The sequence below is a fragment of the Solea solea genome, chromosome 7, assembly GCF_958295425.1.
Source record: "Solea solea chromosome 7, fSolSol10.1, whole genome shotgun sequence".
NCBI classification, from domain to species: Eukaryota; Metazoa; Chordata; class Actinopteri; order Pleuronectiformes; family Soleidae; genus Solea; species Solea solea.
The window spans coordinates 7,244,620-7,269,983 of NC_081140.1; the positions used below are offsets into that span (position 1 = coordinate 7,244,620).

General features: G+C 40.3%; 1 protein-coding gene across 1 annotated transcript; it reads left to right on the forward strand.

Annotated features, from left to right (window-relative positions):
- Positions 1-1,653: 1,653 nt before the first annotated feature.
- Positions 1,654-25,364, forward strand: nlk2 (nemo-like kinase, type 2). Its single transcript, XM_058633298.1, has 11 exons — positions 1,654-4,320; positions 9,273-9,402; positions 12,483-12,538; positions 13,062-13,168; positions 14,708-14,793; positions 15,938-16,147; positions 17,696-17,797; positions 18,177-18,263; positions 18,504-18,702; positions 19,581-19,674; positions 21,746-25,364. Exons 1-11 carry the CDS (start codon positions 3,773-3,775, stop codon positions 21,798-21,800), a joined length of 1,674 nt encoding a protein of 557 aa, XP_058489281.1. The 5' UTR covers positions 1,654-3,772; the 3' UTR covers positions 21,801-25,364.

The following is a 25,364-nucleotide window of genomic DNA, read 5'->3' on the forward strand; positions in this document are numbered from 1 at the left end:
TAATTAAGTAAATAATGGAAATGTAACCTGTATGTACGGCAAGTGGAAATAAATGTGCAAAACATTATTATTTACACAACTCTTCCTTGCCTTGGTGAGTGAGGAATTCAAACAGTCAGTTGTACAAGTCAAGCCCAATTGGGACCTGCCTTCAGCTAACACTCTTGGGTGCCTTTGGAATTAAATTTACATTTGACACTGACTACACCTGTCATTATACACGGATTATGAAGCACCCAAAAGGTTCAATATTGATTAATCTGATATTTCAAGACATTTAACTGTATTGCAAAAGTTACAGATTATTTGTATTATATTATATTTATATATTATATACACAGTATACATGATTAAACCTCCCAATCTCCAGGGCTCCAACTCCTGCTCCTACTACCATATTACAATAGGCATTGTACTTCTGTACAGAATATCTGGACAATTGACTTTAAAGTTTGAGTGTGTAATTTGTTTGTGGTGAAGGATTGAAATTTGCCGTATCATCACGGGAGAACCAGTTGACAAAAATTCACAATCTTCATATTGAAGTTTGGTTATGGTCTTTAGGCCTCCCTGACCAAATGTAAGGGGGATTCGTTCAATTTCATGGAGTACACTAAGGTGAAGCTGTGACAATACCTGAATTTTGAATATATTGTTTAGCAGTATACTGTCTTCACACCTATAGAGGTTGGTGAAGATTCAAACATGTTCAGCTGACTTATAACAATGTAGTCTTCTATAGCAAATCATCAACAACATCATCAAATCTCAAGGAGGAGTTGAGATTTGGCCCACCAGACTTTACTTTATAACTGTCACTTTAAACAAATCTTACATGTCAGTATTCCTGAATGACGTTTAGAGACAGAGAAAGAGAAAGAGACACAGTCAGTTGTTTTAGATCTGTCGGACTTCATTGTTAGTCGTGTTGAAATATATTGTCTTTGTTTTTAACTGACAAACTGACCACACTACACCACACACACCAATAAGAAAGTTTGTTATCACTTTAAAATTGAAAATGTTTGGTTTTTGTATCCTTACAGTTAGTATGTTAAATGTACTTAAGACAAGGGGCTTGCTTTACAAAGGCCACCATCTTACACGACCATGTTTCTACACCTGCCGGTCCACTGTATCGTTGCCTGAAGTGTTTAGGAAAGTGAGGACTGAGCATGGGCAGCATTTCTCTGTTACAATTCGCAGTCTTGTCACTAGAGGTCACTACAAATTAAGTCCAAGATTGAAGCACTGAAAGCATGAGAATAAATGTATCAGTGATCACAGTTATTAAAGAATATAAGAGAAAGATAAATAAATAACTGAAATAAAAATAAAGAAGGGCTGGTCAATTGAAAAACAGTTTGGGGAAAAATTAACTATTCAGTGATTTTACATTAACATTGTATCTTGATAATCCATCATGATATTGCAAATTAAAAGTGTTTGTTTTGAGATATAGTTCACAAAAAACAACACAATGATGATAATGATGATGATGCAAAAATGAATCTATAAATAAAAAAACAATCAGGAATAAAATACAATCTAAATGGTCTTTCTTCTTATCGATAATAACATGTAGGCAGTTGTAATTAAACACTAGACAAGCTTGTATATAATAACATATTTTAATAATGTGATGAATGTAACCTAATGTAGTATTGTTATTGTTATTATTATTATTATTACGAAATATTGTTGACAGGCCAATTTTCATTATAACTTTAAAGTAAGTGTAGGACCACAGAATATCAACTGGGGGGCAGCATGTGAGTTTGAGACATCTGGATTAAGGAATTAGTAGAATAGAAGTAAACCTGCAATTATGTGCTTGTGAAGACAGAATTGACCAGAAATTATAATACAATTAGCAAATACTCATAATGATCAAGTAATATATTCTGTGTGTGATAGTTGTTTGTTGGCAACCCCGTTGATAAATTCCAAATTGGACTAAAAATAGTTTAATCTCAAGAAATCATATAAATAGATAAACTGTAAACACTGGATTTACCATCACAGATTAAATAATTAGTAGAATAGATGCAACTTGTGGAGGAACCTGTAATTATATATATTTGGTTGTGAATATAGAATGTACCAGTTATTATAATAACATGAAGTACTCATAATGATCATCATGTAATGGATTATAATAATGACAAATACAACGTGTGCGTGCGCACAGGGAGCAGCAGCAGCAGCAGCAACACTGGCCGCGCGCGGTGACAATCACACAGATTGACCGTGATGTCAGCGCAGGGCGCGCGCTGATTGGCTGTCCGTCGCGCATAATCTCACTTCCGAGTAGCTCGCGATTTGTTCACCATGTTGGATCCTCTGCTCATCGATGCCTTGTGATCGATAGTTTGATCGAATCGGGGAGGGAGCAGCAGCAGCGGCGGCGGCGTTAGCATTAGCGTTAGCAGCAGACAGGGGGAAAGTGGTGGGACACAAAGTGACGCGCAGCGGTGAGTTCAACCCCGCAGGCCTGGCTGTGTTGATGCGGCGCACGGCTCTCTCTCTCTCTCGCTCTCGCTCTCTCTCTCTCTGCTAGCTCCGAGCTGTCAGGTCCATCACCACCACCTCCTCCTCTGGTCCTCCTGGCACAGATTATTCCGCATCGAAAGGATTTAACTTTGTTGCTTTCTTCTTCTTGTTCCGTCTCTTCCTCCTCCCGTGGAAGTGATCTGCAGGAGGACACAGACTCTGTCCATGGGGATTAGAAGTTGTGTGTCAGCCTTCGTGTGTGTGAGCTCTTCTCTCGCCGCCTCTGTGTGTCAGTGATGGCTGGTTTGTGTTCTGGAGGATCGCAGCTGGAGTAATATGTGAGCGCAGTGGACCTGCCGCGGCCTGGGCCTCCCTGTGTGCCCGCCTCTGCCTGCTGTACTGTGGCCTGAGCTGGAAACACCTCCTCACTCTGCAGCGGATCAGCAGCAGCAGCAGCAGTGGTAATTACGGCCCCGGAGATTAGCCTTGTTTACAGAGCACACGGCTGACTGACAGGGACAATTCACTTTGGATGAGATTTCCAGCCCCGTTGCTGCTGGAGCTGGTGGTGTTGGAGGTGTTAGAGGTGGCGGCAGCAGCAGCAGCAGCAGTGTGTGCCAGCTTGGACCATATCAAAAAAGATGTTGCCTCCTCCCATGTGACAAGCCCCACATCACACTTCTATCAGAAGGAAGGAGGAGGGCGCCTCCGGTATCATGAGGAGCATTTAGGGGCAACTGGCTTTCATTTCTGAAGGGGGTGCAGGTTGTTATTTTAGTTTGTTTTGGATCATCATCATCATCATCATCATCTTTAGGCAAAGCAAGTGGGTCACATTTAAGGCCTGCAACTCATTTGCTGATATTCCTTGTTGTTTAGATTTAATGATTTATTGCTTCATCCACAAACATGTCAGAAAGTGATAATCATTGTCTCCCAAACGTCAAAATGACAACATCCTCAAATGGAGATAAAGTTTTAGGTTTTATTTCATAAAAACAAATTTCCTCACATGATTGTCAAAATAGTTTAGCAATTAATTCAGTAATCGATCAATAATCTATTGGTCATTGCAGCTGTAGTCACATTCTTGTTGGTGTTATGATATAGTGGCTTCTTTAAGGAAATAGCAGCAGCTGCACCACATAGACATTGTGAGTGTTTTCTGTAACTATGTTGTCTCCAAGTTTCCTGAGTGTTGAGCTTAGTCATTAGCATCACTTCCAGCAGCAGCAGCAGCAGCAGCAGACACTGACTGGGGCTGTGTGAGCATCAGTGAATGGCTCTTTGCAGCACAGTGGCTGCAAATGTTCCAAAAATGATGGCCGCTTACAATGGTGGCTCCTCGGCCGTGGCTGTCCATCACCCACACCCGCATCACCACCAGCTTCAGCACCTCCCAGCCCCACACATGCACCACCATCACCACACAGGCCAGCATCACCTGCAGCAGCATCCGGGCTCCGCCGCCATCGCCGCCGTGCACACGGACCAGCAGCAACAGCAGCACACATCCACGGCTGCTGCTGCCGCCGCTGCAGCCGCAGCAGTGATGCTCAACCCGGGCCAGCAGCAGCCCTACTTTCCCTCCCCCGCCCCGGGACAAGCCCCGGGGCCGGCGGCTGCTGCTGCTCCTGCGCAGGTTCAAGCCACCGCTGCTGTCAAAGCCCATCACCATCATCACCATCATCACCACCAGCAGCAGCAGCAGCAGCAGCATCAGCAGCAGCAGCAGCAGCAGCATCAACACACACACCACCTGCAGCAGCCGCAGCTGGACATAGAGCCGGACAGGCCCATCGGCTACGGAGCGTTTGGTGTTGTCTGGTAAGTGCACTGCTTTAGTGCCAGGAAATAATTCAATATCAGCTAGAATAATATATATATAATATAATATCAGTTTCCCACAGAGACAGTGCACTCCCCTATCCCACAGGGTTAACAGTTCTATTTAAAAAAATCCCTGAACCTGGATCAATATCCAGATCCCCACCAAAAACCTCACCATTGTTTTTCTTCGGGCCATCACCTACATTCCCACACACATTTTGAGTTATGCTGCTCTCAGACAAACAGAGACAAGGAGCTGAAAACACAATCCTCTTGGCAGAGTTAATAACTATTGCAATTATATGATTTTCTTCACTTCTTAAGGTATATTGTGACTTATAACTTGTGTTTTTCTGCTTCGCAGTTCAAACATAGACTGTCTAAAAATAGACGTAGTCTTTTGGTTTTAAAAGTTAAGGCCCAAGAAGTGCGATGGTGTGGAAATGAGCTTCTACTTCTCACTTGATTTATAATGTCAGCAAACATTTTCCCGAGGAGATAGTGGTCTCCGCTGTTAGTGTCTGGTCTTCTTTAATTGCCTGCTAACCTAACCTGGTGTGAGTTTTGTAAATTATGTTCAGCGTTAGGCGGACATAGGTGACACAGCAAAGCAAATATGACTGCGATCCAACAGGTGCCTGGTTGCAAGTCTTCAAACTTCTGGGTGTAAAAACTGTTATGACGGCAGTCAAATAGCAAAACTCAAGACTTCAAAATGTGCAGTTAGTTTTCCTTTGCATTTTTAAACACGGTTGTGCATTCAGAGATGGTCTCCTTCTCCTATAGTGACTGGATGGTTGACTTACTGTTGGTTGAGGTGTTTGTGCATGAGAATCCCTGTAGATAAGTAGATCATTTCTGAAATACTCAGACCAGCTGTCTGGCTCCGACAACTATGCCATATTCAAAGTCACTTGAATCCCCTTTCCTCCTCATTCTGATGCTTGTTTTGAACTCCAGCGGGTCTTCTTGACCATGTCCACGTGCACAAATGAGTCCCTGCCATGTAGTTGACTGATATTTGTATTAATAAAATGGTCATAACATGTTTGTATATCGTGCTAAGACACTTGATTATCACTCACTTTTTTGTGGTTTGAGTTTTCTGTTGATTTTCTCATTTATATATAAATAGTTTATAGTCAAAGATACAGACTCAGAATGGGAGGAAACTTAAATTATTATCTGAAATAGATTCTCTCACAGTCCTTAAGTGCGCTGTGCCGCTGAGGTACAGCAAGAAATGATGCCTGACATGTTTATGTGTCCCCCTGGTACATTATTCACTCTCGCTATTGAATATTCACAGAAGCAGTTTCAGTCATGTCACCCATTCACTGAGTTCTGGGGTTGTGGCGTTCTTCCAGTTTTTCAAAACAAGTCTTGCTGCAGTAATAAAACACATAATACGTAATGACTCGGAATGTTTAGCTTCAGATGTGTGAAATCTTAAGTGTTTGCTGTCATCGGTCCCTAGAGACGTTTAAAACCACAAATAAAGGTACACTAGGCAGGGTGTTTTGTCATTATTGATCAGTTTTCCATAATAACCTTTCAGTTGAATGTAAATGAATTGATCTCAGAGAAAATGACACCTCTACACTTCCTCTGGGCACCAAAAAAAAGTGACTCCTCCTCTGAGTCACTGCTTAATGACACCATTCTAAGGAAACAGGCATTTTGCCTGCTTCGTTTGTTTTAAGTAGACTGTCTATAAAAACTAGAGTGTGAAAGTAATATGCAATAAGGTGTCTTACTGGAATTACTGTGAAAACCTACTTACATTCATAACTTTTTTAGAAACAATGACAAAACTAAAAGTCATCACAAGTAACTGAATAACCACTAACACAAACTATTAAATACCAGCACAACAGTCTACAAAATGATAACAGAGTGTTGTGTATGACACAAGTGTAGTTAATGAGGATGACGATGGAATCAGCGCTTTGGAAATGTAACTCAACGTGGCAGAAAAGCTGCTTTTGTATTATAAACGTTCATGATTTACAGTCACTTACACTTACAGTACAACGGAAAAACTGAGGCAATAAACAACGGAACAATTACAAAAGCTAGAAATTGACAGAAGGAAACCCTCAGTTTATCCATATAAACCATAGCGTCCGTCTGTGAGACTGAGCTTAGTGCTCTGCCATCTGTGTCTCTTCACTGATCCAATTTGAAGCGGTTCACTGAAGGTTTTAGTCGAAGGGCTTTGGTGTTTGGAGTTGAAATGCTCTTACTTAAAACCTGCTGTGTTCTTCGCGCGGCTCTCGTGCTGCCGTTCCGACACTTTACCGTTCCCTCTCTAATCACCAGACGAGCTACTCGGACAAAGCCCAGCACAGGCTAATATTATCGTCACATTTTCCTCGTCAAACTCTTTTATTTTCATCCAATTCATGCTCAACTACCAAGTGTTGGACTGTTGGACCAAAACAAATGTGATAGTGATATGGTGCTTGTGTCGTTCATGCCATAAGAGCATGAAAACTGTTTCTTTCATGTTCAAAGGGAGAGGGGATTTCTTTGGAAGTACAGTTCTAGAGTTAATTTCAATACAGCCTACTGCAATTTTCTACTTTCTACTTTGTTAAAGCCAAAATGTGTGTCAAAATATAATTTCAGGATAATTATTGTCTTGATCTATACACGTCTTATTCTACTGACTGAAGATAATATCCTTGTGTCTCACCAATCTGCATAAATATCACACAGTAATCATGTATTTATTCCAATGAAAACATTTTATGGACCAAGCGATTGCTCGATTAATCGAGACAATATTTGACATATTCATGACAGATTTCGAAAATAAAATAATCGTCAGTTGCAGCTCTCATCGCAATCGCATTTACTGTCAAAATAATCCCAATTAGATATTTATTCAAAATCGTTCAGCCCTAGTTGCTATCATCCTGACACTTTTGTAAACCCTATTGCAACATAGGAAGTCACGTAAAAGACATCCTGAACTCAGAGCTTAACATATGACGGGGAAGTGTATGAATGGACTCTTGATTTGAAAACAGTACATTTTTATACAGGTTCCAGTGGTTTCTATGGTACTAAAGCACTAATTGCACAGTGGTTCAATTTGGAAAGCTATACAACTATTATTTAGAGCTGCAACTAATGATTGTTTTCATAGATGATTCATCTGTTCATTATTTTCTTGATTAATCAAGTGTTTGGTCCACAAAATGTTGGACAATGTTGAAAAATGTTGGTCAGTTCTCAAAATGATGATGTTCCCAAATGTTCCCAATTATTGTGGTCACTAAGGGTGGGAATCACCAGAGGCACCACCATACGATATTATCACGATATTTAAATCATGGCGCGATATTATCACGACATTGCGATGTACTACGTACATACGTAAAATCATATTTTGCGATTTTCTCACACAACAGCTCTAGTTAGAGTGAGCACTTAGCAACACTTAGTGGACTAAAATGTCAATTGATATTTCTTTATGCTAAGCCACAGAAACTTTAATGTTTATTTGGAACATTAGTAAAAAAAAAAATTACATGCCGAAAAAGAAAATATTGCGATATTTCATTGTCACTCGATCCCCCCCCCCCCCCCCCCCCCCCCCATCCTTAGTGTTCTCAAACCAAAATTAATCAGTTTTAACTATGTATTTGTTAATAAAATTGCAAAATAACTACCATCCCACCCTTTGTATCCTTCTGTTGGGATACCTATGGTGGTCAAGCACCTAAAGGTCAGAGTTAGAAATACTGCAGGCTGTCCATGGGTCACCAGAGATGCATTATGACAGACAGAGAGCTTAAACGTTCCTCTTTGTTGAATTTATTGGTGTGTGTCACTGTGTCACACTTGCATGATGCCATGCTTTACATACCTGATGAAACTATTGCCATTCAGTCTAACCCACCCATGAGCAGAAATAGGGGTTTCCCCCTCCACACCTTACTGTGGCGAGCTCAACTGCACTTAGTTGATATGCAGCTTCATTGCTTGGGATTAGGGCTGCAACTCACGATTATTTCCATAGTCGATTAATCTGCCAATTATTTTCTTGATTAATGGAGTAATCGTTTGGTTCTTCAAATGTCAGAGAAAGGGAACGGATGTAAAATAATATCAAGATTACATAAAGGCTTACAGAACTCTTAACTCAAGTTAGCTCAGAAGAGATTTGATGCTTTGACAATGTATATGGGTACGGTAACGCAGATTATTAAGACTAAGGTTGAGAAATACTTAATGAAAATATTACTTTTTTGTTTGTAACTTAAGACTGCCTTAAAATAATTTACGAAATATGTAAAACGGAAACATTTAAGAGGATGTGGTTAAAATGGGTTGAGTACACAAAACACATGGGGATCAGACTTGATCTGATGGACATTGTCATCACTAGTAATCTATTACAGAGACTGTGTATCTTCAAAGACTAGTGAGTTGTTTTGTTCGAAAGTTCAGTTAATCACTCAAGGTAAAATGAAAGGGACAGCTCTACAAAAAGACACGTGAAAGAGCTCCCACATTAAACAATAAATAAATACAAAAAAAAATGGCCGGTTATACTGTAGGTAGGTCGTAAATGCAACAGCCCAAATATCTTTTTGACAGCCAAGGTGTCTAAAAGAGGTACAAAGAAGTCTGTATCAGAAGAAATGCAAGGTTATGTATCGGACACAGAAAAAGTGCAGCTGAGTTCTTACCCTACTATATATTTATTTTTGTTTCATTCATTCATCTCCATCCACTTGATGTGCAGCTGACATAGGGCATACCTGTGTCCCTGACATTCTATTCTGCCTATCTAACCACATATGTTAGTGTGGGCTAAAGTTCGTTTATACACACTGTAATAACAGTGAACACAGTGAACACAGTGAACAGCTCCAGTGCTACATGAAAGTCCCTCTATCTCTATCTGACTTCTGATGTCTGTGCTCTTCATCTAGGTCAGTGACAGACCCGAGAGATGGAAAGCGAGTTGCTCTCAAAAAGATGCCCAATGTCTTCCAAAACCTTGTATCTTGTAAGAGGGTGTTTCGGGAGCTGAAGATGCTGTGTTTCTTCAAACATGAGAACGTAAGTACGCGGCAGTGTTGCCAACACATCTGTACACTCGCTTCTCACGTGACGTGAAGTTCCGTGAGTCCTGAGCCCTGGATGTGTGTGTGTGTGTGTGTGACGGCAGCAGTGCTGCGTCTGCTGCGTCTGCTGGGAGTCTTGTGTTCAGACTGGGTGCACGTCTCCTGCTCACCTAACAAAGGCAACATGGAGTTTAACATTGAAATCAATAAAATATACTTTTAGATACCCACTTAAAGAGTCAGCAGTGTTGTAATGTAACAAAGTACAAATACTTTGTTACTATACTTAAGTACAAAATTCACGTATCTGTACTTTATTTGTATTTCTAGCAACTTGTACTTTTACTCACTACTACTAGAAGAAGAAGAGTTGGAAGTGGTCTGCATCTGTAAAGCTCTTTATAAGATCATTCATCCCCATCCACACATATAGACTAGCAGAGCCAAGAATTGAACCCACAACCTTCCAGTTGAAAGACAATGCACCCTACCACTGAGCTATCATGGCTAACTCCTTGCATTTTTAATACTTTTACATGTAAAACTTTTTGTCATATACCTTTTTAGCGTTTTACATAAGTAATATTAAAAAAAGTGACTTCAACTTCTACCAAAGTCATTTTCTGGTAAGATACTTGGACTTTTACTCAACTTTAAAAAGCATGTGTGTTTCAATCTCGGGGGTTAAGTTATGGAGCAGTCTAACAGATGAATTAAAGTAAAAACATAAATCAGTTTAAAAGAACATACAAAATGCAAATTTGAAATACATAAATATAAGGATAAAGAACAGCAGTTTAATCAGGACGGTGAATGGAAATGGTCGCGTTTAAAGCCAGACACATTGTTGTGTTGAGGCATTGCAAAATACTGTAAATATGTAAATATGTGTTGATGGGGTAAAGTGGTCTATAAATTGAGTTGTGTGTAATAGGAAGTATATATGAGAAAGTCTGTCTGTAAGGTACGACTGAGAATCAAGGAACTGAAATGCCCCTGTGCTTTTACTTTGAAACATGAACAAGACATTTGATATAGATATAAATGCTGAAACTGTGATAAAAGATCATTTTCAATTTTTGCTGTGACTCATGTGGGTGTGAATAATAGGTGATGGGTCTATTCCCAAAAATAGCTGCTTGGCTCCGCTCATTTCACGCGGGCAGCGTGAACGGTCTCATTAGTTAACATGTTTGTCCAGATTATAAAATAACAGAGATGCACTGAGACCAAGGCGTGCGTCACACACATCCAGTGTGAGGCAGCAGCGTTCACACAAAGAAAACCACTCAGGAAGTTGTCATCCTATCCATGTGAAGTGTCAGGTTTACCACTGACACTGAATATGTCATATTGCTCATCATTGCAGTTAGTCCAGATCATTTCCTTTCACATGAGACACACAATCGTAGACTGTATGTTAAAATGAATGTAGTTTCTGGGGCTGGCAGTTGAAGCCAATGTAGAAGTGACTGAAATGTGTATTCTCTTGTGTGTCCACCAGAGGGCCACCTGTCGTCTATGAGCAAACTTATCCTTGTGAACACATTCTTCATGTTTATACACGTTATTTCCACACTTTACTGAAGGTAGACACATTTGCTGAATGGCAAAGAAAATTTTAAGATAAGAAAATGAAAATCTTACATGAGGCCAATGTATGAACATATACTGAACTCTGATTATGACATTCAGGCTGCAACTAACGATTACTTTTATTTTATTACTGTGGATTATTTATGTCAGAAAACGTTGATCAGTGCTTGTCAAACCTGGAAATGATGACGTTCTCGAATGTCCTGTTTTGTCTACAAACCAAATTGATTCAGTTTAAATGATTTCTGTGGAGATATATGGAGCAAATAAAGGAGAACATATTCACATTTAAGAAGCTGAAACAATCGGAAATCTTGTTTTAATCACGAAAACAGCTTCAAACCGATGAATCGATTGTCAAAATAGTTAACGATTCATTTAGTAATCGAGTAATTGTTTCAGCTCTACAAACAATTTCACATTTACAGCAGGTTATTGTTAGAGAGCAAGAGTATTAAATAGTCCATAAAGTACAGCATGTCCTGTACAATGTGCACACTGTGTGAGTGATGCCACATAATATTAATAACATTCTAATGAATTACCTTGAGAGCTGCACAAGTAAAGTGCGGGATGATAGACAGAGATAGTGTGAGAGTTTTATTTTGGGTCAGGATTGAGTTACAAAGATATTCTCCAAAGCTTGGCATTGCAAATTGTCGTGCAAAGGTGTTATCCCCGACAGGATTTGTATCCCCTGCTGCGGGAGAGCACGCATGCATTCAGCGAGGTGGAGGCGGGGTTAAGTCGCTTCCTGTAAAGTATCCTGGCTCTCAATATTCTGTTTAAATGATTCTCACTAATAATGATTCCTGATGTATTTATTCAAAATTGCAATGCGTGTATTACATTCCATTAGCAGTCTTGTATAAAGTGCCTAAAAAGGAAGTAATTTTTTATCTTAATATTACTTAAGTAAAAGTCTTAAAGTATATGACATTTTCTGTACTTGTAGTGTCAAAAGTGATTTTCTGATATAAAATGATCTCACTACTACAAGTGAGGAGCTCGGATAGACCAATGGTAGCTCAGTGGTTGGGGGAAGGTTGTGGGTTCAATTCCTGGCTCTGCGAGTCTATGTGTCCTTGACATATCATTACATTACATATCATTACATTACATTACATTACATGTCATTTAGCAGACGCTTTTATCCAAAGCGACTTACAATAAGTAGCCACCTTGAGCCACTTAACCCCATGCCTCATCAAGACTAGAAACAACAACAAAGACAGTTAGAGGAAATTTAGTGGAGTAAAAGTTACTAGAAATATAAATAACAAAGTAAAGTACAGATATGTGAATTTTGTCCTTCAAGTACAGTAACTTTGTAACCGTGAATGTTCATGTTCATGTCAGAAAGAACATTTTAAATAGGAGAAAATAGGTGAATGAAGTCTTTCATGAATGATGCTTGCACATGGCACAAGGAAAAGTATGAAGGAGAATCACTGACTATGGCTTTACCTTCCTCCTCAGGTTCTCTCTGCTCTGGACATACTACAACCTCCACACATCGACTACTTTGAGGAAATGTATCCTTTATCAGTGCTTGATAAAAAGGATTCCAGTAGTAATTTATCATAATCCTTTCTTTTTAAAACGTTGTCTTCTAGAGGTGACCAGGGTAACATTTACATTTGTTTGCCTTTGTGTGCTGTAATTCACTCAAGGATTACTCTTTCACTAATTGCTGCTGGCCTCTGCTGCCCATCTATTATGCTGATTTGGCTGAAAAGCTTCCAATAAGATGGCGATTAGAGCCAGAGTAAGGGACTGACTGCACTGACAAGGCTGTTGCTGTTATGTCCAGGTACCTTATCTCACATGTTTAGATGTGGTCAGTGCATCATCATTGACAGTGTTGGGTTTGGCGTCTCTATATAGGGACTGGAGGAGCCTGGGATTGACGTGCCAGCCCTGTGATGAGTTGGCAGCTGCTTTTACCTCCTGAGTCACAGTCACCCACACTTCTGTCGGTGCTTTTACCTTCCTGTGTTTTTTGTCATGATGCTGGTGTGCTTTGCCATGTGTTTATCCTTAATTTCCGTTGGTCAGCTACGTGGTGACTGAACTCATGCAAAGTGACCTCCATAAGATCATCGTATCACCGCAGCCTCTGAGCTCAGATCATGCCAAAGTCTTTCTGTATCAGATTCTACGGGGTATGTTTTTTTCCCATTTATGTTCCATTTATTTATTTACTGAAGTCCATGAAATGGTCTTTTTTTTTTTACAACAACCAATGTCCTGTCCAAACCTGGTGTCAGCGTGACGCATTAATGTGTCATGAATGTCTCCTTGTGGACACTTGTAATCAGATCACTTGTGAACAAATGAACCATGCACACAATTGTAAATTGACTGAATTTTACATGTAATATTCAGCCCTGCAGAAAAAATAGGATTCAAACTGTGAACTGAACCTTCATTTCTTTTCATTAGCAGAAGACTATTTGTCAGATGTGTGTTTAAAAATGAATTTACTTGTGGTGGCGGCACAAATTGTGGTTGTTAAATATAGGGCGACCTTTTAAATAAATATGTTCTGAGTTGTAAATGTCAAATAAGCTTTCTCACCCTGTTTAAACCTCATAGATATTTCTGGTCCAAGTCACCTGGGGCCAGTTGCACCAACTGGTATTTAACAAGCCTATTCTTATAGGGATAATTCAGGATCTTTACAGATGAAGGATTTTACATTATTGAATGTAATTATATGAAGTAACTGACACATTCTCAGGTCTAATTATGCTTTGTACGCCCCATATCTTGACACTTTGCTTGTGTCGCTCACCTCTAGACTTTTCTTTTGTGGCAGACAGTGTGATTGGTAGTCAGTCACTGTCTCCGTGTGAACATAGAAACATACGTACAGACATGGAGAAAATGAACCAAGTGAATGTAAGAATAAATCAGTCAGGGTGACAGTAAAAGCCGGTTGGAGGTGTTCAGTTAAAACCTTTGTTGGAGCATCAAGTGAAAACATCAAGAAATGTAATAATCTAAAATGAATCTAATTTGAATGTGCTGATGGAGGCTGCAGTGGATCAGCAAATCCCTGTGCTGTGATGTCAAATCTTTGATTTTCTCTATGGACTTTGGTGTGGTTGCCTGGTTGGAGAGACAATGTGGCAGCACATTCATATACACTTCAGCTGGTGTGAATTTTATTTGGTAAAATCCGTCCTACCTGGTGTCTCTTTGGCAGCCATGTTTTCTCAGACACAGGATATGTGCACATCACTGTCAGCTGGTTGTAAGATGCTGATTATGTCCGTTCCTCAATCGACCACACTTCAGAAAACTTGAATTATCCCTTGAAGCCATAGACCTAACATCAGTTCCATCAACTGAACTTTGTCAATTAGTGCCGATTGACATCGATTGCCATGATCAAGAGGATCTAGCTTATGCCCAATTAATAGACTTGTCGTTATTGAGTATATATTATAATTTCAATTTGCCTCACCTCATACGTCTTCACCCCCGTGTTGGCACACACACACACACACACACACATGCACACACACACCACACTGACTGCACTGTTCTGGACCGTCATTAATAACAGCTGTAGTCTAATGTCTGCCCGCTGGTCTGTAATCACCAGTAAAATCACTGAACCTGTTTGTTGCACAAGTGATGTCTGATGTAATCTCCCCTTGTTTCGTCTCTTACTCATCCACCATGACAACCACCAGGACTGAAATACCTTCATTCTGCTGGCATTCTACACAGAGACATCAAACCTGGCAACCTCCTGGTCAACAGCAACTGTGTGCTCAAGGTGTGTGTGTGTGTGTGTGTGTGTGTGTTAGAGACTCAATCTTCAATCTCAGAGGTAACTGAAGCCTGTTAGTTCTGCTGGGAGCTTGGTGGTTACTAGTGTTTGCTATGTTGACACCGAAAGCCTTATTGGTGGATTTGGATTTGTCGCTCATATCAGAGTCTTCATTCATATTATTTCTCATATGGGGCTAACCAGACAAACAGTCCATGTCTGGTTAGCAGTGAGTTGTGCTGTGCAGCTCTCCCGTGAATGCTATTCAAATATCTTAAATGGCTGATAACGAAGTGATTAATTTTATGTCAAGACAGACAGACAGAGGCCACCTCTTGCACTAGTAAAGCAAGACGGCTACAAACAGGTTGGAATCGGACTGAAAACACAAAGACGTGCCCACAAAGTTAATTCTCCTGCTCAAAAAACTCACTCGTTCAGCAGTTTGACATGATAAAGGCTTCTCGTTCCCACCCGCAACCTGCATGGGTGCTGTATACAAACAAATGCTCCCTCGGTCAGGACTTAAAAGGTTTGCTTGACCCAGCATACAAGTAACGGTAAATCACCAAAAGTTACACACTGCAGCTTTAATTGATGTCTAACTCGAACAGGTCTGGCACTAATCATGCCTGAGTCTGACTTGGAACCCAGCTCTCCATTCAACATATCATTTTTGGATGACAAACAATCCAAAAAGGCTGATTTAGCTTCTTCACCTGTAATTGTAAACTGTGTCACATTCTGTCACATTCACTGACACAGTGGCTAAATTCTTTATGTTCAAATCCCACACGAGGAATACTTGTAACTGTGTAGTTCAGTCGATTAAGACCTATTTTCAGCGTGAAAATTAAACTTTAAAGTCTCTACATATACTGTGACTCAGTCATGATGAGACATTTCCGCTACTCAAAAATACAACCGTGTAAATTCTGACTTTCACCTTTGTTTGTGTGGGACAGAGTAAATGTAGGCTGTTGATATCCATGGGTGAACTTCCCAGTATAGCCTGTGTGGGAGCTATGATGTAACACAGTCGCTTTATTTTAAGCAAGATGGAGATGTTTTCTTAGACGTGTCACATTTAAAAAGAAGATGAGAAGACGGTGTCAAAGTATTTGTGAAATCTGAGAAAAATGTCTTTCAGATCTGTGACTTTGGTCTGGCTCGAGTGGAGGAGTCGGACGAGTCACGACACATGACTCAGGAAGTTGTGACACAGTACTACCGGGCTCCGGAGATACTCATGGGAAGTCGCCACTACCACAACTCCATCGACATCTGGTCTGTGGGCTGCATCTTCGCCGAGCTGCTGGGCAGACGCATCCTCTTTCAAGCCCAAAGTCCCATTCAGCAGGTAAAGCCAGCTTTGACCACTAATAACCTGGTCTGAAGGCAGTTGGAACAGTTTTACACACCTCAGTGTTTTTAGGGCCTGAACACTCACACAGTGGTGCAAGGACCTAGTGGACTGATGAAAATGTTTTATTAAGTAAGGGGAATGCATAAAAGTGGTGCAAAATGACTCAATAGCGCCCCCAAAGTTGAAACTAAGTTCATGAAACTTGGTGGAAACATGTGGAACCATGGCCTCGACTCAACAGGACGTCAGCTATTTTGAATTTGGCGTCCATCTTGGCGATTTGCAGGTTTTAAATGAACAAACTCTTGGGAGTATGATTATCTTAAACATGAAAAACACAGTCTTGCAGATTCAAAAAACATCAGAACGGACAAAACAGGAAGTGAGCCGTAACTTCACCATCAATCGGCTCAAAACTTTACAGTATATGTGACATAAGAGACCTGGCCAGAAATCACCAACGCATGAAAATAGGCATAGCGCCACCTGCTGGCAGCACGGTGGCTGCGAGGGCCCGCACAATGCTCCTTGTAGCTTTTTTCTCTTTAAGATAAGACCTTTATCGGTCCCACAGTGGGGAAATTAACATTGTCACAGCAGACAGATTATAGATAATAAACATGCATTTCCAAGAAAGTACAATATAGAAAGATATTAACAATACGACTACAAAAAGTTATAAATAGAATGTACATTTTTGACAGTTTCCAGAATATTTACAGTATGGGCTTTATATTTAAAGTATAAACAAGGACTGCACTCCGATCCATTCAAATCCCAGTCAGGCAACACTAAATAGGTTCAGCCGATATCACAACTGTGACTATTGTACTGTCCTTTATGCTGGGGTTAGCCAGGCCTCCCTTTCTCGCTTTCAGCTCGTCCATAATGCTGCCATTCGCCGTTTTAACAAGGACACACAGACGTGTATAAATGTCTAAATGGCCTTGCTCCGCTCTACCTCTCTGACTTGCTGCTGCCATAATGTTCTTCTGCAGTTTGGTCTTTGTTGTTCCTAAACCGCAGCTGAAGCTCAGAGGGGCTTTTGCAGTTGCAGCCCTCCCATTGCACATTAGGCAGGTCCATTTACTTTCTAATTTTAAATCTCTTTGAAAGACCCACCTGTTTTCCTTTGCATTCGAGACAGTGTGAGTCTGCTGTTCTTCACTATCTGGGTGAGATGTTATTGTCCTAGGTAATGTTTTTATTTATTTATTTAAATATTACTGTGCAGCACTTTGGTCCAATACTGTTTTTTTAAAATGTGATTTATAAATAGATTGGTTTGGATGAAAATTCAAACAAATATTCCGTGCCTTTGAAGATATTTATTCCACTATTAAAAAAAAACCAAAACACACAAAAGTCATGACATCATTTATTAATACTCCAAAGTGGATCTGAGGCCGAGCTGCACTCACAGCTCCCTCTGCTGGACAGTCTATTTTGAAATCGGTGGGACAATCAAAAGTTTTTTTTATCCAGCCTTTAAATGTAATTAGCTTTATATCATTAAATTGCTTTTGTCTGTGTGTTTCGTAGCTTGATTTAATCACTGACCTGCTGGGAACTCCCTCAATGGAGGCAATGAGGACAGCATGTGAAGGTGCTCGTGCACACATTCTTAGAGGACCTCACAAACAGGTAAACACTCTCTTCAGATTTGTGTGATGAAAAAATGGATCCATAATCGTCAACATTTAACGAAAGCTTGACTTGTTCAAACGTTTGTTTATTTGAGTCTATGTCTTGGCTGTGACTTTGCCAAAGTTGAACTTCACATGAAAAGTAAACTTGATGCAGATTTGCTTTGGCAAAGTCAGTGTGGTTTTATTTTTATTTACCGCCACCTCCTTTGTACAGAGTAGAAGGGATTTGCATATCATGTGTGACCAGGCTCTGTAGATGGACTGTATGAAATAAATGTGTGTGAGTGGGTGAATGAGTGGTCATTTAGAACAGACTAGAACAGTGCCTTTTAAATACAGATCCATTGACCATCTGTTGTTTGTTTTGTCTGCAGCCATCGCTTCCTGTTCTCTACACTCTTTCCAGCCAAGCAACCCACGAAGCTGTCCACCTCCTCTGCAGGATGCTCGTATTCGATCCGGTCAGTCATTCTAAATATAATATAATATTTAATATACGCTTAAAATAAAAGACAGACCAAAATGTAAACAATGGGCTAAAGTTTAGGGTTGGTTGATGTTTTCATCACATGTATAAAATAGCACACATCTGGAAATACAGAGCGAGAAATGTTCATTTTCAGATAAATGTTGTTTGTGGTGTGAGGAAACTCCGCCTGCTTACATGTGTGTGTGTGTGTGTTTGTGCGTGCGCTCTCCAGTCAAAAAGGATTTCAGCGAAGGACGCCCTGGCTCACCCGTACCTGGACGAGGGTCGACTGCGCTACCACACGTGCATGTGCAAGTGCTGCTACACCACGTCCTCCGGCCGGGTTTACACCAGTGACTTTGAGCCTGTCACGAATCTCAAGTTCGACGATGGCTTTGAGAAGAACCTGAGCTCTGTCAGACAGGTCAAAGGTGAGTTTGTCTGCTGCTCACGTTTACCGTGTTCCTGTGTTAAAGCAACACTGTGAAATATCTGTTGTACATCAGTGTTTTCTGTTGTTTTGGGGGAAAATAAAATAGAAATAAAACCAGTTGTAAACACAAATCCTACAAGATTGTGTATGTAACTCCATATATACTATATACATTTTTAATATCATATCTGTGCGTAAATTGACATTTACACCTGTGCTGACAACGTTCATTCAAGGGTTTCCCTGCAATGTAATGATACATGCAGAGTACAGCATATACTAACTATATCTATGTCAGGTGGGATACAAATAAAAAACCTGTCTAATTCTGCAGTTTTTACAGTTTTATGGTGCTTATGAAACATTTAAGGTCATATAAGCACAAATGAAAATGGAACTGTTACAAATTTAATTCATGTCCTCATGAGTTTGTTGCCGTTTTTCCTTTGTCAAAATCCCCTGTGTTTTACAGTTTTACATGGGATTTTTAAAGCAGCACAAAACAGCGTGTGCTCTGTGAGGTCACTGATCATGGGAAACCATCAACAAGGATCATGGATCCTCATGTATGTGCATGATACAAACAAAACAGGAGGGAGTCCTTTAAAAAAAAGCATTAGCAGTAGACTGAAAACACTACAGGGAACCTCTAAAGCTTATTAGGCTCATTAAGTGAAGGTCAGTTGAGATGAGGAACTGCTGCTCACAGTGCAGATTACTCTTTGCTGCTCGGATGCACGCGAGTCAAGTCAGTTGACACAAATGTTTGATAATGGCAGTCGTAAAGATACATTTTAGCTTCCATAAATGTGAAAAATCGAGTGAACAAGTCTCTAATGTTGTTGCTGCTGCTGCTCTGTGCTGTTTCCCTCACAGAGATCATCCATCAGTTCATTCTGGAGCAGCAGAAGGGGAGTCGAGTGCCACTCTGCATTAACCCTCAGTCGGCTGCTTTCAAAAGCTTTATCAGGTTAGAGAGTCTTTTTCTTTTTATTCATAATACAACAGTATCAAAGGTCGTATACTTGATAATGATGTATATGTTTAATATGTATGTGTGTGGTGACAAGACATACATGTTGGTAAGGTGTAATGTTGTTACTTTCTGATAATAATAATAATAGTAGCTGCATTTCGACCATGGGCACAGGAACTGTGTGTGTTTCCACCAGAGGGACCAGAATCTAAATGGAGGTGCTTGTTATATGTTTTACCACCAAAAAGTTCACTGTTTGCAGGAGTAGTACTTTCTGAAAGTTCAAAAACCTTTTGGGAAAGGAGTTTGCGTTGCGTGTTAAATGTCTAGTATTTGAATTTGCTTTGTTGCTTCAGTTTAATTTGAAACTCCTTTATTTTCACCATTATCATCACTTTTTTTTTGTGATGGTAATCACAATAGACGCATGTCTTCCATGTCACTTGAGGGATTTTGCTCCTACTACTTGCTTTTGGCAGTCTTGTCACAGTGTCTGCAACTTTTTTTTTGCATGGCAAAGAAGCACTGAAGTAAAAGATATAAAAGTGTAATCATCATCATCACCACCACACTGTTTTTTTTTTTTCTTTGAACACTATTGACTGGAGAAAGATCTCCACTGGCAATGGGAGAACATGTATACCTCATTGTCTACCGCTTTATCCTCCACATGAGGGTCACCAGTCCATCGCAAGGCCAACATATAGAGACAAACAATTATTCACTCTCACCCCCGGGTAATTTAGAGAGTTCAATTAATAACGGAAATGCAAGCATTTCATACTTTCAAAGAATTCATAGTACTCCAGGTTCCTGCTACTTGTGGTCGAAATGTGGCTCGTGTTATTTGGGAACGTTTCTTCTGCTGCCAGCTGTAGCGGCTCTGTTTATATTTTGTCATCACTAATATCTATGCCCAGTTAAAACTCCCACCAGGAATCTTTAAGAGTTTGGATGTGGTTTGAAACATTTCAAAGTGATAACGTTGCATGAGCTGTTGAGACATTATCAACACTCACTTAGGTGAGCTCACTGCCGAGGGCGCTGCCATTTCTGGGAACCAGACACTGGCTCTCACTCGTAACATGGCTGCCAGCATGAGAAAAACAGATTTTTTTAGCCACTTAACAAAAGACTCACGGAATTAAATCTATGCCTGCTTCAGTCTATGGCAGCGTTTCTCAATCCTGGTCCTGGAGACCCACTGCCCTGCATGTTTTAGATGTTGCTAACACACCTGATTTAAATGCATCTAAAACATGCAGGGCTGTGGGTGCCCAGGACCAGGATTGAGGAACCACAGTCCATGAGATCTTAAGAATATGTTTGCTGCTTTAAGTCACTGTAAGACTTTTCTGTCTGGAAATAGAGGTTTGCTCATCGTTCATTTTCCCACACCAAATTCCATTAAGAAAATCAGTGGTTTTAGCTCTCAGGGGACAGAGGCGTTGTCGGATTACTGGTGACTGGTCACAAAATAGCACATTTAATCTTACCGATTTAGGCAGCAGTGGAAGTAAAGGCCTGTGCGTACTCTGCAAGAACAGAGAAAAAGTTAGATCTGGCCAGGACATTTCATACTTGACGAGAAACCCAAGTGCCTGGGAAGTTCTCATAGGGAATGACAACATCTCTGCATTAACCAATTTCTGGCCAATCACTCAATAGTTGTCGGACAACACGCAAGAACAAGCGGCAAGAACTCCCAAACGAGGGCTGCAAGAAAATAATGACGTCATTCTTTCCTCGCAGCCCTGGGAGAGAGAACACATTTCTCTGTTCTTGTGGAGTATGTACAGACGTGGAGAAATCGCTGATTCTCTCTTTGGTGCAGGGAGAGAGTGTGGTGTACACTCTTCAGGTTCAGCAACAGAAATCTTTGGGTGTCACTAAGTTAACAGGTGTAGATTTTGTTTTTGGTGAATCTCAGCCCCACGTCGAAGAACCTCAACATTGAGTTGGGATGATTGCATTTTATTTGTGGAAGCGTGACATGTATGTAACAGCGATTCACGTGTCTATAGTAAGCAGATGCATGAAAGGCTAACATGAAGTTGTTGAACAGCTCCACAGTGGCTCAGCCGTCTGAAATGCCTCCGTCTCCGCTGGTGTGGGAATAGCTGCTGCTGCTGCTGCTGCTGCTGCTGCTGCTGCATGACATCATCTGTCCCAACTGACACGCTGCTAAACTGGGAACAAGAGAGCATCTCAGCGTCCTCCTATAATCTGTGTAGCATTTCACTGGAGAGCAGGACTCGCACATGTGCCGCGTGTTTGGCCCACGTGTGACCCAAACAAGGACAAGTCCACTGGTAACTGCTTTATGGTGTGTCGTAGACGGTTTGGTGTGCAAATGATGAAAGAAAAGCTCTGAAGACCAAATCAGAATGTGTGAAACAAACCCATGTGCTCACTTCCAGGTAGCTTAGATTTAACACGTCTATAATATGAAGTACATTTGTGTTTTCTATATAATAATACATATAAGAAAAGATGTTTATTTAAAGTTTTCTTCTCTCATTAAACATACAGGTAGACTTGTCCGCTTTGCTATGTCCACCTTCATCTCCACATTGGTCAGTTTAGCCCAACTTATGCGTCTTGTTCAGACAATCGATTGTAATTGTGTTAAACACAATATTTTATTATTGAAAGTTTCCCTATTTTATAAAGATATTTTAACTTATTGAAAGCAAAATGTTAACAGTATTTCCCTGCACATTTGGCCATGTTTTCACTCATTTAACTGTTCATTTGCCAATGACAATTAGCCTGATTTATAAATGAAGCTCAAAAAATTCAAATTGTGTGCACATCTGCACATTTTAGTTGCACATATTTGACATATTTATGCTCAGAGGGACACGTCAGGTCACATGACAAAGGTTGAGTGTGTCATCTGATGACACTGCCTGTTCCAAGTGGTCTGGCTTGAAGAAGCAGACCTGGACCAAGTGGTTACTCACTTTTAACAAAAACACTGGAAGTTCAAAAAAAAAGATGCACTTGATGCAGAATGAAGTATGAAAAAAGACGTTTAGATGACTGTAATGCAACGTAACTCCGTGTATGTCCACGTACATACATGGGACTGTATTAGAGCAAGTACATTTTCTGCATGGTTTCAGTGACAAATGTATGCAAGTGTTTCTACATAAGGCCCCGCAATATTTATGAACTGAAGTAGAAACCGGTCTCAATATGTAAAAGAAGAGTCAGGTTTTCCCTTGGAAATGCCAACAAATGCTTTGTGTCTGTTTTGGAAATAATGCAGAATCCTCTTGTTTATGGCTTTAAGTTGTTGAGTTTGTATATTCCTGGAAGTAAAGGTTTAACAGTTCAGCTGTGGCCGACATGAATTGTGAAGGTTTACGAGAGCAGGAAACCAGATCAGAAGTTATCCTTATACTTATACTACATCCTGCTTCCAAACAAGATGATTCAAATCTTGACCAAATCTCCAGAATGCACTGACTTAAACCTAATTTATTCTCCAAGCAATCGAAATGACATATTTTAAGCAGATAAGTGTCGCTCATCACTCTCCTCTTTACCTATTGAATTTCCACTCAATGTTAGTCACAGTCTTCATGAGGACCAACACATATTCTCTCTTTTTGCTCCGTTTATGGTTTAAACTGACACACACACACACACACACACACACACACACAGCCACCTCTGTTCCGTACACTCTCATTGTCCTCTCAGTATAAATAAATTCAAATCTGTTATCGTTATCAAAATGAAGTCAAAGTAGCACAGACATACAGTACATACAGAGGCTGGAGGATAATGTTTGGTTACTATAGTGACGACTGAAACCTTTTGACCGAGCAAAAACTTCAATTAAAGTTTAGTTGCGCAACTCTTTAACTTAATATCAAAAGTGCCGGAAAACTAACAGTGACCTCCGCAGTGCCACTCCCTTGTTTGCTTAAATATTTCTGTTCCAAAGCCAAACTAAGCAAACGTTAATCCAAAGAGTCGGGAGAACATGGAAATCGTCAGTAACTAGATCCATCCATTGGCTCCACTAAAAACTCATTCTCACCAGGCGGTTACAGTTCAATTTGGAATGGTTTTACCCCGATCTGGCTTGTGTTTCCACAGTGGGCGTGTGGACTGGATGGTGATGTAAATAGTGCGACGTCATAGCGGTTTGACACTTTGTAGCTCGCCAATTCATTGTGCAAAGCAGAAGAATGACACGGTAAACCTCTCAAGTGGATATTTTGGTCTTATTCCCAATGTTTTACAGTTGAAAAGCTAATAAATGACAAGGTTTGAGTCATGTTCCACACATTTTAAGGGGATTTTAGTCATTTTGAACAAGTGGAGACTTGCCAGAGTAGCTGGGACATGTGGAGTACATGTCCAAGTCACACGTGGGATCGAAAGTTTGTTTAAAAAGCTCAGTCTGACTTTGGAGCGATAAACAGCACAGGTGTGTTCAGACTGATGAGGGATAGGAGTTAGTTTCTTTCCAGGAACCTTCTGACTATGACACCAATTCCTGCACCGCTTAGGTTTTACAAACTTGCAAACCCTCAATCAAGTCGAATCTGGACTGTGACCGGCGTCACACACACATTTTAACCACAATATAGCTGCGTCATAAGCTTTCACAATAACTTCTGACCGGGTGTCATGTAATCGCATTTAAATTCATAATTTATCCAGACAAAAACTTACTTTTCAACCCACTGCATGTCTGTATTCAGACTGTTCTTCCCCATACCCATCAAAATTTATTTATATAAATACATCTTTTACATTTTAGACAACCGTTTGTGAAGGTCCAGGCCGGAGCCACACTGTATGTGCAAATGCAGCAAAGCCCCTCATACAGTAACCATACTAACAAATCATGTTTTTTATGAGTGCCATGCTGAAGCACCTGCTTTGATCACCTAATAACAATAATAATAACAACTTAAATTTATATAGTAGCACTCAACCCCCCCCCCCCCCCCCCCCCCGACATCTTTTCCAAAATTCTATCATATGTGATATAAATGGTCAAATTCTGATGAATGGAAAATTGTGTATCTTATCTTCCTCCATTCACTGTATGAACTGTATCTATGCGGTGTTTATGACCATTACATCAAATGTATACTCAATTTTGCTTCATAGAACACACACACACACACACACACGTTTGTTATTTATAGTGAGGAGGAGATGAGCAGACCTGCACATGCACAAGCACAAGCAGCGAGCGAGAGAGAGAGCGACGCAGTGGACGTTGCAATGCTTCTGCGTCCAGTGTAGCGTTACCTGTCCGGCATCCGCACTTATACTGTATCTAGAGCTGAACAAACGAACACAACATAATTGGCAAATTTAGGAATATATATATATATATATATATATATATATACATATAAATGTCTCAAACTTATAGAGTAGTTAATGGTGTAGCAGCTTTTCCTGACCTTCCTCTTCCATGGAGGCGGCTACGTTGCGTTACTTAATGTTTTGATGGTGTTTAGTGGTAATGGCCAATTGCAGTCACTATTAGATACTTTCCCCAAATCGTTCAGCCCTAGTTATAAGTGACCCAGTGCAGAACTCTTATGTTATGACGTGGTGAGGATTTGCTTTGTTGCAGTGACAGCTGTTGTCCAGGTGTTTCAAAGAAATGAGTATATCCTATACATATATATATATATATATAT